At 41.6% G+C, this 18728-nt stretch overlaps 1 protein-coding gene across 1 annotated transcript in view; it reads left to right on the top strand.

The window, feature by feature from the left end:
* The window catches only part of LOC143316892 (phospholipid-transporting ATPase ABCA1), a 128237-nt gene that overhangs the window by 26360 nt on the left and 83149 nt on the right, over positions 1–18728 (top strand). The window contains exons 12-17 of the mRNA XM_076724670.1: positions 1371–1576; positions 2385–2561; positions 13052–13274; positions 13939–14160; positions 17630–17834; positions 18158–18274. Of these exons, the coding sequence (XP_076580785.1) occupies positions 1371–1576; positions 2385–2561; positions 13052–13274; positions 13939–14160; positions 17630–17834; positions 18158–18274 (1150 nt within the window). The remainder of the gene's footprint in view (positions 1–1370; positions 1577–2384; positions 2562–13051; positions 13275–13938; positions 14161–17629; positions 17835–18157; positions 18275–18728) is intronic.

Raw genomic sequence — 18728 nt, 5'->3', positions numbered from 1 at the left:
CTTCATTTATAAACTGCCCCACAATTTAATAGGATCATGGTACTAATGGTGGAGTTAGGAAAAATAAATACCAATAGCAATAGTCATGTTAACTGCAGAGCTGCTCATTCTGAAGGGTTTGATGGCAGCAATTGTAAACAGTACTGCTGCATCCCCTTCGTAACCTTGGGGATAAAACTTCATTACTAGCTTCCAATGACACTGGTCTGTTGCTTTTTGGGAAGGCTGTATTACAATATAGTGATGTTTTGCTTAAACTTCAAGGACATTGGACTCATAGCATGCACTCACACAGCCACTTGATAAGCACGCTGGCCAATAACTCGCGTTCATCACTTCACTATCAGTGTGCAGCATCCACACAGACTCGACAAGAATGATGCTGCCATGGCCAGAACAACTCAATGTGTTGCCCTGGATTTTCTCCCTGAATTAGGCCAAGATGGGATTGGCAAGCTGTCAGTGGGGCTAGTTTCTCAGTCCAGAGCCAGACTCAGGTTGTTGATATCATGCAGCTTAGCCTTAGCTGCTGGCCCAGTAGTTAAAAAAAATAAATAAATATATGAATAAACAGTTTTCCTGCATCCCTTCTCAAAACATCTCGGTTGCTTGTAGTGACCGAGAAGGGTGCTGATATTTAAAGATCACAGAGAGACTTGAAAGGCTCTGAAGGCCATTTGGAAATGCGATAGACGGATATGATAAGCTGCCTTAAATGTGCATGTCAGAACAGCAGTCTTTACTGAAGGTTGAGGCTTACTATGTCATCACATGTGGTGTTAACATGTCGCTTCTATACCTAGTTTATGAAGAGCGTTTTCTTCCTCTCAGGCTTTGGGCTCACATTCCTGCTCCACCACTGCGATATCCTCGCTACTATGTACTGAACTAATGCTGCTGCTGCTGTGATATTTTGTTTCCCACCATCGCTTGATATAGAATACAGGCGAGAGAATCCTGGGGGGAAATGATAAAACTATTGCGGCACTGAGATGTGTGGACAGCTGTCAGGTGTGACTGCCTCCCAGGACGGCTAGCTCATTATCGTCTCATGAAACGGGGGGACGAGGCTACAGAACAGGGAGTGCTCGCGAGGCTGTATCTCATTTGCTTGTCTGAAGCCCAAAACATTTCCCACCCCCTGGCAGCTCCAGATAATTTGGAACTAGACTCTGTGTGGCTTAGTCAATAGCTGAGTGATACTTTTTGCTAAATATCCATCTGCCATTCTGTCAGGGAGTTCATGCCTGCCTCTGGTCTATTCTGTCTTCTGTGGACTGTAAAGATCTGTATAAAACAGGAATGATTTGCTGTAAGAAGATTATACAAAAGAAGGGCATTTCAGTAATACCTCTTTTTTTTGTTGACAGTGTTTAGAGCTGAATAAGTTTGAGGCAGCCCCGACTGAAAACCATCTAGTGAGCAAAGCACTGCAGCTTCTGGAGAATGGTACGTACTGGGCTGGCCTTGTCTTCGAAAACCTGCAGGCAAACTCCAGTGAACTGCCTCCTTATGTCAAATACAAAATTCGCATGGACATCGATGAGGTCGAGCGTACCAACAAAGTGAAAGAGAGGTACGTGACCCCGCTTACTTACTGATTTTTCCTTTGTTACACATTTTATAGCTTTTTGTTTAAAAGAGTATTTTAACATTTTGGGAACTATGCTTATTTGTTTCTTGCTGAGAGTTAGATGGGAAGATTGATACCACTTTCATACTGTATCTATATGTTAGATAAGAGACCTGAGCCAAGAGATGGTTAGCTTAGCATAAACTGCAGATGGCAAATAGTGGGTAGCTCGCCTGGCTCTGTCTTAAGGTCAGTATTCTTAAATAAACAAAGAGAATATGTGTTAATTAGTGAGCTTTAGAGCTGCTGGTAGGCAGACTTTTTCTAACGTTTCAAGCTGTTTCTCTTATTTACCAGTCTTTATGCTAAGTGAGGCTAACTGTCCACTTACTCCAGGGCTAGTGGCTCTTTCCAAAGGTTTAAAATGTCCTCTGGGCAGCACTGACCAGTACAAACTTTGCCTTTGGACAGACCCAGTATTCATGCTAAGCTAAGCTAATCACCTGCTGACTTTCATTTCATATTTAAAGTACAGATAAGAGAGTGGCGTCAGTCTTCCCTCCTAACTCTCTGCAAGTGAGCTGATAGGTGCAGTCAAAATGTCAAAGTATTCCTTTAAGCCCAAAGGTTGAAGAAGATGTCTTATCATCTTGTATATTTACCAAAAGATGACTTTGTCTTTTAAAGTTTACTGTCAAACAGTAAGACCTCTAAAAACAGTCATCATCGTTTGACTGCACTTCTGACCATTCTGGTTGTAGTTTACCTGCCCTTTGCTAAGACAGATCATGCTGTGTCTGTTTTTAATAAGGTTATGGTCTCCCGGGCCCCTCGACAACCCCTATAACGACCTGCGGTATATATGGGGAGGCTTCGCCTACCTGCAGGATATGATGGACCACGCCATTATACGAATGCACACGTCAAAGACGGAACCCCTCGGTGTTTTTGTCCAGCAAATGCCATACCCTTGCTTCGTGGATGACGGGTGAGGACAAAAGCTTTTATCTGTCAGCCTTGTGATTAGTGGAAGAGGAAGGAGGTATTACAGCAATAAAATTCTGCTCACTCTGGGGAGTTGCCACTCACTGCCACCACACACATAGCTGACTTATGGTCTTATCAGTCACTTAGGCCCCCCAGATTTCCCCGTGGAAGCTTCAAGATGCTCCCTCTTTGTCTAACTTGCCCCTTCTTTTAATATCTATGCTGCTCTTCTGCTGTTATTTTATGCTGTCGCTGATCACAGATGAAGGGACTCCTGTAACAGTGTCAGTTATGTCAATAATAAAAAGGAGGACAAATTAAACCACGCATTGAGGGTCAGCAACAGAAAAGAAATAAATGAAGACAACAAGAGGGAAAAGAGTTGGGCAAAACTATTGATTGCAGTCAAACCACAGGAAATTCCTGAATAGTTGATGGATGCTGAATTATTTAAGCGACCACCAGTCCCTTCCTTCCTTGTATTTCAGAGGCATTTCATGTGCAACAAAGTGAGCACACCGTACCCCGTGTCCCACACAGCTCCATCATGTGCAAAGATTGACATCAGGACTCCATCTGTGCTGTGTATTTATCCACTGATAGCACTGGCTTCTATCATGTTAGACCATTCACCTAGGGACAGAAATGATGGGGTATCACTCTTGATCTTCCCCAGCCAAGATTTCCTCAGAGTCTTGGAAATTACTCGCATCTGCGCAACATTATGATCCCCATTAATAAAGGAAAAGCCCAGTGATGCCATCAAGAGAAAAGATAATTACCAGGGAGATTTAAGTCCAACAACACAATACGCCCCTTTCAGTAGACACAAAATATTTGCACCCTGTGGGAAAACACGGTTCCAGAGATTAGGGATCTAATTTAAAAATGTGATGTGCTTTGGATAGCACAGAATTTACAGTAAAGCAACCTTCAGAGTGTGTTTGGATCAACATATTTAAAGAGGCAGAAGCGGGAAGGAAATGATGACTTCATATTGCTGCTAATAACTTACATGTAAAATACACATTTTGAATCATAATGCCCAATTCTTTACTTCATGTTTGTCTTGGAGACACAGGACACAAGAAGACATCGATGCTATGAAAACCGTATTTTAAGTAATGCTTTCATTCATATGGTTTAACTTTACAGCTGCTTGAGTGAACCTGGTCTAAGGCACGTTTTGCCATATTTGTTTTTAACTAAGTGGGTGCACTTGCGATTGCGATTTCAGGAGTATGTTGTCAATAAGTTGAACTCAGTTTTGCCTCCCATGTCAGATATTAATCAATGAGGAATTTTGGTATTTTGAATCAACTGAATTGCAAAATCATCCTCTCCAGACACATTGCAGATTGAAGAAGACTGGCATTCCCACTGTTGCCTTCTTGTCCATTTTCCATGACAATAACACCCAAAACTACAAACCTCCATATTGTAGGTTTGTATTAATGCATAGCACCCTATGTTGGTTTTCAATTAAAAAAAATACCAATTTCCTCACGTTTTCATTCGCAACTCATCGGTGTGACGCTAATCTGAAATTAGACAGTCATGTTCCAGTTTATTTGCTCATGTCGACCCCATTGCCTCCATTTCATCTTCCTAAAACAAAAGATTAATAATTACAGAAGATAAATGGTAGCCATAAAGCACTGCAATACCCTCAGTCCCTCCACCATTTACTCTCTCGCCTGCCGAGCCATTTGGGCATTTCTATAAATTATTAACACTTGAAAACTGCTATTTCATTCATAAATAATTGAGAGTGAAATCACACAAAGGAAGATGCACTACAACACAGAGAGGCAGGACGGGGAGGAACCTTGGTGATAATTATTTTCATCTCAAACTGTGCGGTGTTGCCAACCAAAAGGAAGGAAAGAACATTGTGCAGTCAGATGAACATGTTTGCAGTCTGCTGAAACTGTTGCTCAGTTTAGAAAAAGGTCTGATTGAGCTGAAAGACGTCATTAAAAACCCTCAGCCTCGAGACTCTCTCAAAAAAAAAGATCCCGCTGGCCGTGTAAAAGGTGTGGTTGCAGTAGCAGTATGACGTGCAAAATAGAAGTTTTAGCAAAACACAGTGAAGGTTTTATCATTGTGGAAATGAATTAGAGGGATTTAATTGTTTTTAATGTTTCTGTTCATTTCGGCTGCACAAAAACAAGACTTGTCCTTCACTGATAAACTTCAGCTATAGCAACAATTCATTATTATGTACCCTGACCCCCAAACACTCTCACTGGCCTTTTCAAATAGTTTCTTTTGTGTGTGTGTGTGTGTGTGTGTGTGTGTGTGTGTGTTCCTCATTTCCTGCTCACAGCTTTTAGCCATAACACACCCAATGAACTCCCAGCCATCTGGGCTTCTAGCAACCGCAGCTGACCCTGCTGGCATTTCGAACTTGAGATAACCAAACTGTATTAACTCCCCACTGTCTTCGCATTCATGTTGTGCGCAGATGATGGTGTGGGATAAAGTTTGACCCTTGCGGGGCCTGATAGCATGTAAACTGGTCCTTTATCAGTGGCCTCTGAGCCATCTCATGCTCCTGAATCAGAGGCATCTCTTGTTTGGTTCCTGAGGCTGTGCTCGCCATCAATAGGTCTTTCACAACCACATGGGCCCGATGTGAGATCTGAGGCTGCTTTCAGCAACACATAATACAGACCGCAGTGGACGTGAGGCATATGCAAATCGAGGAGGAATAGAAGAGGAATATGCTTTTGTCCAGTAGCTAATTAACCTAATGTGTTAGTACTGAGAGTGGGCAAAATAGTTGAGCATATTTGAGACATCTGAAGCTTGTAACAAGCGAAAATCAGCCGTTGATGTTTTGTTTCATGTTCGTAGTGCTTCTGCTCTGCATAAAAGGGACAAGCTGGATTAATAACATCAAAAAATATTCACTGCATGACTTCCCATATATTGAAAGATGCTTTGTTAGCCATGGCCAAAAAAGGGCTTCTAGTACCCTGTAATTCCAGCTTTTCAAATACTGTTTATTGTAGTATAGTAGAGTGTATATATATATATATATATAGCCAGTATAGCCTGTATATTGATTTATTTTACTAAAGATCTGGTAAGATTCCAGGATGCCCAGATACTGCATTATACACATAAATACTAAATTGATGCTAAATGTCATTTTGTAGCCAACCAACATGTTCATGCCGAAGCCGATGCACAATAAGGGCTGTGCATTACTGAGTTTTCTTATTAATTTGTTTGATCCTGTGTGTGAGATGCTTTTCAAGATTTGGCATTTAATAGCATCAGATGGAGGCTCAATGACGGATCCTGCAGAATTCAGACCGTCCAAGCAAGTGCTGGCGCATTTGTCATTTAATTGTAAAGTCTTTTTTTTTTCTCCCTTTGCAAACAGAATGACGTTTGCAAAACATTTTGTCGTTTGGATGAAGATGGATTCACGCTTTTAAAGCTGCTGTTGGGTTTTTCTGTCAAACAAATGCAAAGTGTCCGAGTGTGTGTTTAAAAAAAACAATGTTTTTTTTAAAAAATGTTAAAGAACGTGCACTAAATTAAACTTGTGCAATGACAGGTGTTGAAATTTAAGGCCTTCAGGTCACATTCAATTTAATCTAGATTAGATTAGGGATTGTAAAAGCTTTCAAAATCGTACAGTCGAAATAAAACATGTCCATTCATTCCTTTAATCTCTTACTGTATGTTAAAAGTATTCATCTAGAATTAACAATCGCTTAGTAAGATGAGATTTCATGCCTGATTGAAAAATTGTCCCTGACTCATTTGTAAAATGCCACAAATCACAGACTCACATATGTGTATCCAGTCATTTAAATAGCAGGTTCTAATACATGCGGTGACCATTAATAAGATGCTCCCACGTCAGTCACTAGTGGTAAATAGTTCAAGGATTTCTGTCAACCTGCATTCTCAAGTGAATTCATTGTCAGGCTGTCGTGACAAACCATAGATAGAACCTCTCTCATTGCAGTCTGTGAACAGGTTGAGGCTCAGTTTCTTAATATCCACTGTAACGCAGTGCATTTGGAATCCCACAAATAGATTGGTTGCATTCCCATTTGTCGTATTAAACTGAAAGCACTACAGACGGAAAGCAAGACAGAACTTTCTCGCATTCATCTCTCACAGGTCTTGACCCCACTTAATTAAAAACTCCATGAACATACTGCACTTCATGACGAGTCAGACAACTTAATGTTACCTCAGGAGCAACAGATAATTGGAGGCCCACCTTATCATCAGTGAAGCAAAGGAATATATACTAAATAATATAACAACATTGATGAAACGATGCTTCTTGGCTTTCACAAGTCTCAATTTCTTAATATAATTTCTTAATATTTAGTTGTTCATATTTATTTCTTCCGAGCTGTTTCTCAAAACTTTGCTTCACTGTTGGTTAAAGGAATTATACTTCTGTTTTATAGTTTTGATCTTGCTGTTATTAAAAAAAAAAACATGACATATGGGTTCCTAAGAAGCCTTAATGCCTTCACCACGTGGGCATTTTCCCTGAAGCAATCATTCGTACCAGCAATGAGCTGAAATCTTTTCCCTTCAATGAATTGCTCATTTCCAGCCAGGCAAGAAACTCAACGGTATATTTGAGAAAGGAGGGTTTTTTCTTTCTTTCTCTCTCTCTTTTTTTTTTTTTTTTTTTTAACAACGCCAATCTCTGGGGAGGCTGTGCTCTACTATCTCTCGATTTACTGAGAAATCAGTCTTCCAGCTTCCCTAAATTTAGGTCAGGCTGCCAATGTAACTGGAGCCCCGTAACACAGACCCGCCTGGAGTTCTATTACTTAAGCACCTTTGATCGATCAACGAATGTATAATTCAAGAGCATCTGGTGGCAAGGTTGTCAGTGTCAGACACGGTGTGCATGACTGATCTCTCCCCCTCCAGTGCTAGAAGTCACAGAAGGAGTTAACTCACACAGGCTGTCAGCTGTTACAGAGATGTTAGGGTAGAATCGGGAGCAGATAATACCAGAATTAGTATTCAACCTGATGCATTTGCTGCTTGAGGCTGCTCGCCTCCCCAGAAAAGGTACAAATGTATGTGCTGGCTTTTATTTGTTGAAGTGTATTGTTTCCAAACTGTTTGAGTTTGAATTTCCAGGTTCCAAGAGGCAATTTTATTTATGTAATCTTGGAACAGATTTTGGTGTTATGCTCTGCGTTGCTCTGGGTCTGAACTTTTAGAAACTGCGTGTCATCCGATCCCGTCTTGCTGCTTTCAAGGCCTAGTTTGTTAGTGATCCATCCCACGAGGGCAGGGGAAGTGTCCTCGAAAACAAGTCTGTCTCTCTCTCTTTCAAGTTCTCATATAACTGAACTTCCTCAAACGTCTCGGTGGAGCTAACTTAATCTCTTTGTTGTGTTTGCAAGGCTTTCATCCTTAGTTGATTTATTGACAAAACTATACTGAGCTGTATTTTGCATAGACTGAAGCTTAAAATTTATGTACTTAGACTTGCCTGGTCCCTGTTAACTCGGTACAATGTGAAGTTATCTGCTGAAATGAAAGCCGTCGCAGTGAGATAATAGAAAGAGGGCAAGAAAATACCTTTTTTAAAGAGAGTTACTGGACAATAATTTATGGCTGTTTGAAAAAAAAAAAAGATAAATTGGATCTACAAAGTCACCTGAAATAAGCACTTATGCAGGGGTACCTAGCAATTATGGTAAGTAGATGTTTGCTTGAACTGCTCTCGCTTGGCAGGGACTCAGTAAGGCCTTTAAAAAATAAGTTCTCCAGAATTACAGGGGAAATTAATTCCGTGAAAATGTGCTGGAAGTGTACTTTGATCAATTGTTTACGTTAACTCACTTGAAATAAATCATTGTGCCAATTACCGCGTATTAACTTTGTGCTTTATCTATAGTACAACCGTGCTGAGCAGTGCTTTGCTTGCATTATATCCCCACTACTTATGGAATGCAAGCATAAGTGATATGTGAAATCTATACTTTGTCAAAATCTATTTGATATCCTTCCTTCACTGTCTAATAAAGCAAAGGAAGCACTTTGTTATATTGGCTGAGGAGAAGATATTGACATGGCATTTTGGTGGCATTATGAGGCCAGTTTAATATCACCTCATTGCGTTGTAACAAAATCAAATCATACATCATCTCTGGCATGAGGTGCGGCACTAAATGACTTGATTGAGCCGTGCAATGGATTTATGAATGTTCACTCAGTGCAGATATAAAACCGCATCCACGGCATTGAGTCCATGAATACAACTCTGATTGTCACGATTGTCCGTGGCAGTGATAACATTTTCAGTATCTGTCAAACAGTTTCCACTTCCTTTTACTTAAATGCAGCAAGCACAGGTGAAGACTGCAAAAGACAACCTTTGAAATTGAGCATCTGTTTAAAATGGTGATTCTCTTTTTGTGGGATACCATTGAGGCTGCAACATACAGTTTGCTTTTATGAAATTAATCTTGTTTCTCTTAAACGTCATGTAATAAAACTCCCCCGAAGGCCAATTTGATGTTAGCTAATTCTCACAGTGAATGCTTGAAAGCAACACAAGTTTAAAAATCATTTACCAAAATACAAAGAACATGGGTTAATTGCTTCATCATTTCAGCTCCAGATGTTACCAACCATCAGTGCGGTTAAATGTTGTACAATCTGAAGAAGAGGATTTACAGACTTACTTGTGTGCATACACTGGAAATCAGTGGAATCTGGAAACGCTGCCTTTGTCAATGTGCAGTCCTGACCTTTTTGATTGCTGTCCTCTACAACCAGCTTCATCCGGGGTGTTGGAGGCATGCTCCCCATGATGCTGGTTCTGGCCTTCATGTACACTGTGTGCATGACCATCAAAGACCTGGTGCTGGAGAAGGAACGCCGGCTCAAGGAAGTGCTGCGTGCTGTTGGCATTCAAAACAGCGCCCTTTGGTCTGCGAGGTTCACAGAAAACATTGTTCTGCTCACGGTCCCCTGTGTGCTCATAACTTTATTGGTGAAGGTCAGTGGCAGAAAGAGGCACTTCGTGGAAAGTATCCAAACACAAAGCATGCAAGATGAAAATGATGCATGTTTGTCAGACTTTTTCCAATGTTCTCGAATGGGAATATTCTTGAAAAATTCTTGGCACTCATTGTGAAAATTTTTTAAACATAACTTGGCATTAAGAGACATCTTCGCTCTATTTTCACCCAAACAAACTAAATGACAGACACAACAATAAGTGCAGTAAAGTTCATCAAACGCAGCAAGACGGGAGAAAACGATCCTCTGATCAAATGTGTCCAACCAAATCATGTGACGCTCTCACGGCTCCTTCACGTCAGAGGATTGCTCATGCTTTGTGTTTTGATACTCTTGCTGTTGTCAATCATAACCAATCACGAGCACAGAATCAAATCATAATCCCCGATTCCTTAAATCAGCCTTTCCGGGCTCATTAACCGAGTCTGCAACCAAAACTGCAATTTAGTCAAATTAAAATCATGCCAGTCGTGTTTGCCCTTTATTTCCTGTAATTGCATCACCTCTTCTTCTGCGCCTTCCACAAAAAGACGCCTCCTTTTATGTAATTTGAGGAGTGAATGATTTATTTTTCTGTGATTGCAATGGAAATGTTATTATCTTTGACCAGAGGAACAGGTGCACTATTTTGCATTATTAAATTTGTCAGGTAATAGCCATAACTGGGAGGCATAGAGGTTCACCAGAGAGTCCGGAGAGAAGCTCTAGTGTCAGGACCAACATGCCTTTTGCACTCCTGCAGTTTAGATTTTTAAATAAACAGAAAGCAAGATAAATTGCCTGTTGGATTACATGAGACAAATATGAACAAACAAGATTAATATTTGCCTTCCCTTTGCCGACTGTAAGAGAAGTTAACCCCTCACAAATAATATGAACTGGAGACCGCTCGTCAAAGCACGTTGTTTAGATTCACCGCATCGAACGCTTATCCCGCCTTCCAGCTCATGCATAATGCACGCAGGTTGGAGCAGTATGAAAGAACAATACCTCAGACAAGCAAAGCCTATCTCAGTATCGTCGCACTCCTGATGTATAATGTGCTGCAAGCACGACCATCTAATGGGTCTAAACACCATCAATCATTCGGAAAAACATAGGAACAAAATACCAAATGATGTTGGTGTTATTCCCAGAAAAGAGGTTGAAGAAAATGTGACCAGCATTAGTTTTGTGCAGTATGTGCATTATCCTTTTTAGTACTAAGCACTTGTCTCTATACTGGAAATATCTATAGGTCGTCATTTATGCGCTCATTCCTCTGCTGAAGCAATGGTTTGGTCGGCTATAATGGACGTGGCTATCCATTGGAATGATCCTCTGCTGAAGAATTGATTAGAAACGATGCCCAAAGCACAGTCACCACAGACGGGAGGCCCTCCGTGCCTCTGGTGACACGCACCGAAGCAGCATTACTGTTGGCCTCCTTTAGATAGAGCACATCCTGGAACGACTCCTTGTTCTGTAGGCGTTGCTAATGAAATAAAAAAGGATGGTTATTTTAGATCGGCCTAATCAATTTTTGCAGCTTAATTGGAAAATGCGGCTGGTAAATAAAAACCGATATTTGAACAGCTGGGTGAAATGTAATTTCCCATCAGCCTAATGTGTTTGCAAGCCATCAACAATTTGTAAACATTAATAACAATAAATTGAGTTAGTTGAGTGCCTTGGAGGAGCGACTGCGAGCTCGATGTGTATTCAGATCACAGGCCCATTCTAAATGATAATTTCACAGCCATTTTCAGCACATTAATAATAATAGCAAATCAAATGGTAATTATCATAAGGCTGTATCTGGATTAGGTGTGACAACAACCGGTTTTGTCATGTGCACCTGAGTCCTCTGTCATTTTACACTTGTTTCCTCCTCCATTATGGAGGAGATAATGCATGTATTATTAGGCAGACTGATATATTTACACTGTTCCCGCACACGGCTCCCGTCTCCAAACCCGCTGAATCAAGGTGTTTGACAAGATCTCCTTCAGGGAAACTAACACTGATCAGTGATGATCAATACATGTTTCCTCTCCCAAACGCTGTGTCCTTGTTTTGACAACTTGAAACCTCCTCCCAAATGTTTCGCGCTCAGTCATTAAAATTTGATTAATTTGTTGTGAGCGCTGAGAAAAGAATGCAAATGACGGCGTCAGAGACCACCTTCACAGTTGGAGGACAGCTATTGACATCTCATCAATCACCCATGCACACCGGACTGGAAAAAAATAAAAATAAAATGAGACATTATTGAGTCAGAAATGGATGTTGGTGGAACATAATGTTTGCTTTAATACTAAAGTCTGATTTTGAAGTACTTGCACTTGTCCATCCATCCAAATGTCCATTTTATGCTACTTGTTATTCCCACTACACTCTATTTCTAAGTCTTTCCACTTGTTACTCACCATATTTATTTGACAGCTCTATTTCCGATTACTGGTATGAAATAGACTGTATAGCAACTAAGACCTCCAACAGCTACATCATTAAAATGCTGCTTACGTGCACGTGCAGTTTAACTCAACCTGCATAATGAATACTTGCACTTTTGATGCCTTAGGTGCATTTTGCTAATAATGCTAACATTCTTTCATTTAGTGCACATTTGAAAGCAGGACTTCTGCTAGTAAATGAGTAAATTGCATCATGAAATTTCTATTTTTAACCTTATGTTTCCTGCGAAAAATGGGGCTACAGTAAACATTTACCCCTGGTACTAATAAGAAATCTGTATCTGAATATATCCTCTGGAAAGAGAAAACAGCACGCTGATGTAAGGTGTGAATGCATACAGAGCACACGTTGCAATCAGAATGGTTGATGACTGCAGTGTGATTAGACGTCAGCCAGGTGTAAATACAGTCTATCCAGTTTGTTTTCTTAAAGCACTTATAATCAGTATTTTTATAATATCAGTGGGTCTAATGACATCAGCTCTACAGAGCATTTTAGCATCTTTCAGTTTGTTAAGTGGGTTTATGGCCTGCAGTGCTGCTGTTTGGTTCAGTCTCACGGCTCTCAACAGCGCCATTTCTGGCAGGAAGTAGCTGTCCATTGTGTGCTACTTGCCGAACAGTAGACAGACGAAGTTACCAACTAGCTGCTGAGCATTTAGCAGCTGAAGAGGCAGATGTGGCATTCAGGAGCAGTGGAAACCAAAGCAGAACAAAAAGGAGAATGAATGTTGAAACACAGCTCCAAATGAATGTCTGACTTCATATTCAAGACATTTTATGCCCTAATTAGTCGGCAACAATGGAGAGATAACAGGAAACATGGGAGGGATGCAACAAAGGTGTTGTGGTTCGTGCATGGCGTTTCAACCTCTTACTTCATGCCCCTTATCTGTTACCACATCTCTGCCAACATGTCCCTTTATCAGCTGAACAAGCTGTTCATACCAGATGTACATGGGGTCATTGTCCTGTCTGGTCTGACTCCTCCACCCTTCAGCTTCCTCCGGACTCTGGCGCGCTCCCTCCCCTTATTCATGACTTTATCCTGGATCTACTCAGTGGCCATGATCGTAAAGGGTATCGTTGCAGAGAAGGAGGCGAGGCTCAAGGAGACAGTGAGGATCATGGGCCTGAGAAATGTGATCTATTGGCTGAGCTGGGCAGTGTCCAGTGTGACGGTGCTCGCCATCAGCGCTCTCCTCCTTGCCCTTACACTGAAGGTGATTTCAAAATTATTGAACAATGATTCAAGGAGGACCCATCACTACTTTTAGCCTTCAAGCCTCGTGGACTAATGACACTTTTGTTTAAAATAATGAAGATGCTAATTTAAAGAGAAACCTAAGCACCGAAATGAGATCATTGTACTTGACGCTAGTTGCGCTTGAAGAATTAATTTAGCCTCTGCAAATTTAGTTCCTACAATGAACCTCCATGTAACATTGTCCTCTATAAGATTTGTAATCATAATTGCATCCATTGCAAGAGCGCTGTTATTCCAACGGTTCAAGTGGCTCTTGGAACGAGGCTCGGAGAGAACACCAGCATCGTGATGCTACGTGGGAGAATGGGCTCACAAGCATCTCGCTAAAATTAGAGAGAGGGTCCTCCTTCAAACTGGCAGATCACAAGAGTGACACATTTAATGACATTCAGATAAAAGAATATCAGTCAACTGGAGGACTGTTCACTTGGATCAGAAACATCCATACACCACGTGTTTTAATCCTTTCAAAACTCTTTTGCTCTGCCTGCTCTGTCGTAAAAATCAGCTGTAACAATCACGTTCTCTGAATCTGTTTCTCTTCTCCTAAATGTCAAGCGTTTTTTGTTTCTTTTGACATCAGATTTTCTCATCTCATCTGTGTCTTTTTTACCCCACAGTATGGCAAAGTGTTGCAGTACAGCGACCCCTCAATAATCTTTGTCTTCCTGCTGGTGTTCTGCGTGGCCACCATCAGTCAGTGCTTCTTCATTAGCGTCTTCTTCTCTAAGGCCAACTTAGCAGCGGCGTGCGGCGGCCTCCTCTTCTTTGTCCTCTACCTGCCGCACGTCCTTTGCTTCGCCTGGAGCGACGTCATGGGTTTCGGGGCCAAGGTTGCTGTGGTAAGTCTGTCTTTAACTCTGGTGTGGTGTTTTATATCTTCCCCTGCTGTTACCATACACGAGGGCTGGCTGTATTTTGAATTATATTCCTTGGGTAGGTTTTTGCCATTAAAATCACGATTGGACAATCGCACTTGTTTTCTTCCTTTTCCCATTAAATCCAAACTGCCGATGGTCTGATTGATCAGCACTGGTTATTATGTAAGCAAGTGAATTGACCCCCAGTGTCAATAACGTCTGTATGATTTGTCTTCATCATACCTGCACTGATAATGACATGTGAAGTCTGGCTGCAAGATGGATTTAGAGGTCTAGGGAAACTCTGCTGGTTTCCACTTTTTCAGACATATTTTGGCACAAGCCTGAGGAATTTTTGTGAAACCTGGACATACAGAAGTGACAAAAACATGAAACATTTACATAAAAAAGGACACAACACAGACACACAGCGAGGAAGTTGGGGATTTTCTGCTATCCTCTGAGGGATAAAGATAAATAGTATACCATTGCTCAACTTTCAGTGTAGCCTCTCTGTGTGACCTTTCTGGACGGTGCTGCCATCATTTGTCCTCAGGCTGTCCTTTCTGCAGACAAAGACACTCAAAATCTTGAATCTTCGTTTCCTTGTGTGCGAACGCGTCTCCCCCCACCCCCCCCACCCCCCCGAATTTCTATCAGATTGCATGTTCTTGTTTGTCAGTTTTGACAATGCAGTATCGGGTGCAGGTGGCCGAGGTAAACAGCCTCATGTTTCTTATTTATCAAATTGAAATAGCGGAGGTCAATTATATCTTACATTGGCACCTGACAGAAGTCACTGCTGCTTTCATCCTTCATCCTTGGAGCCTCTGTAAACCTTGCTTTTGCCAACAAGGAGTGCCAGCATACCTGCTGAAATTGCTTCTCTTTGAGCAAGTCCTTTAAAGTGATGTCATTCTTTTCCTTTAGGAAACTTTTCAGTCCATTTCCTTTTACGGACGGCATGCTGGTTCGGTAGGCATTTTACATATAAAGCACTGCAAACCTTATTTAATCTCCACACAAAGTGCCATTGGTAGGTCCTCCCCTGGCGCTGAGATTTTTCTCCCCTGCTCCAACTAGATGGATAGCCCTCTAGCCCTCTAATTAGCATGAGCAATGTTCCTCTGACCAAACCACTATCTAGTTCATCCTTACACTTTATCAGAGATGTGTGTGTGTGTGTCTGTGTGCACTTGGTACACAGAGTTTTTCCTCACACCTTCAAAGGGCTGTTTGAATGTTGAGACTTGGTTTTAAGGGTTAGGTTAGGAGTGGGTTTTGGTTAGGTTCGGATTAGGCATTTAGCTATGATGGTTAAGGTTCAGGTAAGGGCTTAGTGAATGCCTAATGTCAGTGAGTGTCCTCGCAAGGCTAGAAGAGCAAGTACGTGTGCTTGTGTGTGTTCCTCTCTCTCCCACCTCGGATGAAACAACATTGTGCCAAGGCACTGGCCCACATTGTCCTTGATAATGAAGTCTTTAATCGGAGCAGAATTTCAAAAGATCACCTGAATTTATAGAAGCGTTTTTGATTGCAGCCGTGTGCCAAAGGAGAGCTACAGGCAGTGTATCAGAGGGCCACTAGAAGAGAGGTCACAGTCACAACCCAGCCTGTCTGCTGTGCTTTGACTCTTTCCTCCCTCTTTAAATGAGGGAGAAACAAGAGCGAGGGCCCAGAGTGCTTCGAAGTTCTGGAAAACCAGAAACTTTCAGTCAGTGTTTCAATCCCAGAAAAATCCTGAAAAAATGGTGATTCCTGCAAAACCTTTTAGAAGTTGTCAGGCTTTCCTTTACTGAAATCAGTTAATTGATCTATGCCTTTTGCATCACCTGGCAGCTGATTTCACTGATGGTCTTATTCAGACTTTTTTCCTGTCATGTAACTCTTTTAATATGCAATGTAATGGTTATATTTTTTAAAATTAGAATGTTTTTGTATTTATTACCATACATTATAGAGTCAGAGAGGAAGCAAGTGGAGAGACAAGGCGACAAAGTTCTCTGTTCGATCTGTAAAATGTCAGAAAATTGTGAAAAATGTTTAGAATTTCCCTTGTTTTGTTTGATCAACAGCCAAAAACCTAAAGATATCCCAGCTGCTAACCCTCACACTTCAGACGCTAAAACAAGACAATCTTTGATACTTCTCCTTGAAAAATGGCTCAAACAAGTACTCGATCATCAATATGGCCGTCAATCGATTACTGGAGTCATCACATCTCTCGCCTGCTCTTTGTTTTGCAAAATGCAATTCAATGGGAGAAACATTTTGCACTCTGACATTTCCATGGAAGACTTCTTCAGACAGATGCACATTTGTCTCTCTTGCCATCCTGTCCGTCATTCCAGCACTATTTGTTAAAAACGTCATGGAAAATGACTTCTTGGATGGAGCCGGAACCCTGATTTCTCTTCCTCTTAACAATGCTGTTTGTCTGCAGCCAGCTGAATGGTGGCTGAATCTGCAGTGCTGACATGTGTTCAGTAGAGGGGGCTTGTTTTGTCTGCCTCCCAACTCATGCCCTTTTCTCATGAGCCAATGGAGTGGTTCCTGTCGTTTTGTCAGCTGTTCATGCAGAGGTCAAGGATGGGTGCCCACTAGCCCTGCTGTCACCCCTCATCTACTGACTCACTGTTGATTGCTTGGCAGTAGATGGGCAATGGGAGACAACACAGGAAGATGCCAGCAGCGTTAACAGCCAGGCTAGAGGTTTGGCGTCACTGCAGAGCTTTTCAGATTCTCTGCTTGGTAATGGTACGTCGGGTAGACAGCATTCGCGGTGGTTCATCTCTGCAGCTTCAACAAATGCTTCTGCCGGAGTGAAAACGCTGTGAGCAAATGAGGCGTGGTAAAACAGCTGGCGGGCAACATGGCAATGCAGAATGATCGGCCGCGGCAGATGATGTCTCGCAGGCAAAGCATCATTTGCGATTTCCTACTGTATGAAAGATCCAACAAATCTTCTTTCTCGGCGTACCCATTTCAGTCTTTGTGCTGAATTTGAAGTCCTGAGAGATGTGCACAGGCGACGCAGCAATTACCTGCTCATGCCTGTGTGTAGGTATTGTTCCTCTTTCTGCTGCAATAGCTTATTGATCAGTTAAGGGTGTGACCTCGGACGGCAACAGTGTGTTTCTCATAATTAAGTCATCATCTGAATCGAGTAATCAAAGGCTAGTGCACAGTCAGTTTGATTGTTTTGCCCAAAATGTAATGAAATATGCTCTGTGGTCAAACTTCATCTATTACAAAGGCCTTTTTCAGAAATACACATATTCTCTTACCTGATGAGAAACTGATGGGACGATTCATAGCATTCTCACTTCATTATGTTAAATATGGAGCTCGCCTGTGCCTGCTTAGCTTAGCTTTCCATTAAGACTGGACAGAGCAGGAAACATACAAAACCTGAACTGAATGCTTTTGCTTGCATGTCCTTCATTCCCAGAGTTTACTGTCATGCGTGGCCTTCGGCTACGGCTGCGAGGTCTTTTCCAAGTATGAGCAGCAAGGAATCGGTATTCAGTGGTACAACATGAACAGCAGTCCAGAAGAGGGAGAACCCTACACCTTCGTCGTGTCCATCGTCATGATGCTCGCCGATGCTGCTTTGTACTGGGTGCTTACCTGGTACATTGAGAATGTCTTTCCAGGTATTGATTATGAAGCAGATGAATTCGCATCATGTTATTTATACGCTATCTACCACTGCCATATGTAAAGAAGTATCGAGCGCGGCTAAACCTTTGTGTCCTATTTTACTCTTCATGCATGAGATCCCCTCTGCTCAATTTAAATCAATACCCAGTGCAGCTTTCCTAACAGGCCAGTCTTTAATGCTTTTCAAATTGACTCTATTTAAAAGATGACAGGATTTGTGCCAGACTGTCAAGAGGAAACATACTATAAAACATCATATTCCCTCAAGTCAAACTATTATTAAAATGTGAATAATGTTCTCTACGCTTGATCCCAGGCCAGTATGGAATCCCGAAGCCGTGGTACTTCCCTTTCACTGCATCTTATTGGTGTGGGACAGACTCAGAGACTGACCCCAGCCCCGACTTGCTGAAGGACTCCACGGTGCAAGAAGGTAAACTGCCATAAAACTTTCCCGTCTCGCCTCTGCTGTGTGAGTGTAGCGTGACAGTTACTGCGTATTTGTCAGATTCTCAAGTTAACTGGGGAGTAATTTAATTGGGATTGGTCGCAACAAACATTAGCACCTTATTTGTCACAAAGGGTGATAATAGAGCTCAGTGCTTGTTGGGGGAAAAAAAAAGGTGAGTTTCACGTTAGGAACTTGCTAAAAAACTATTTCTAATTAGCATTTGGAGTGAGTGAGAGAGCGAGCTGGTTATTTTTAGCCTTTAGTGCTCAGGAGTGTTTTCACTTTTTTCATCAGTATTGTAATCACATCCTGTGCAAAATTAGTTTGTGTGTCAGCCATGTTGTATAAAAAAGGCATGTTTAAGCATCAGTAGATATCATGTCGTTCACCTGCTTCTATGATTGTCTCCCTGTTCATCTCTGTGTGCGTGTTTATG

The sequence above is a fragment of the Chaetodon auriga genome, chromosome 24 (assembly GCF_051107435.1).
Source record: "Chaetodon auriga isolate fChaAug3 chromosome 24, fChaAug3.hap1, whole genome shotgun sequence".
NCBI classification, from domain to species: Eukaryota; Metazoa; Chordata; class Actinopteri; order Chaetodontiformes; family Chaetodontidae; genus Chaetodon; species Chaetodon auriga.
This window is presented reverse-complemented; position numbering and strand designations above follow the sequence as displayed.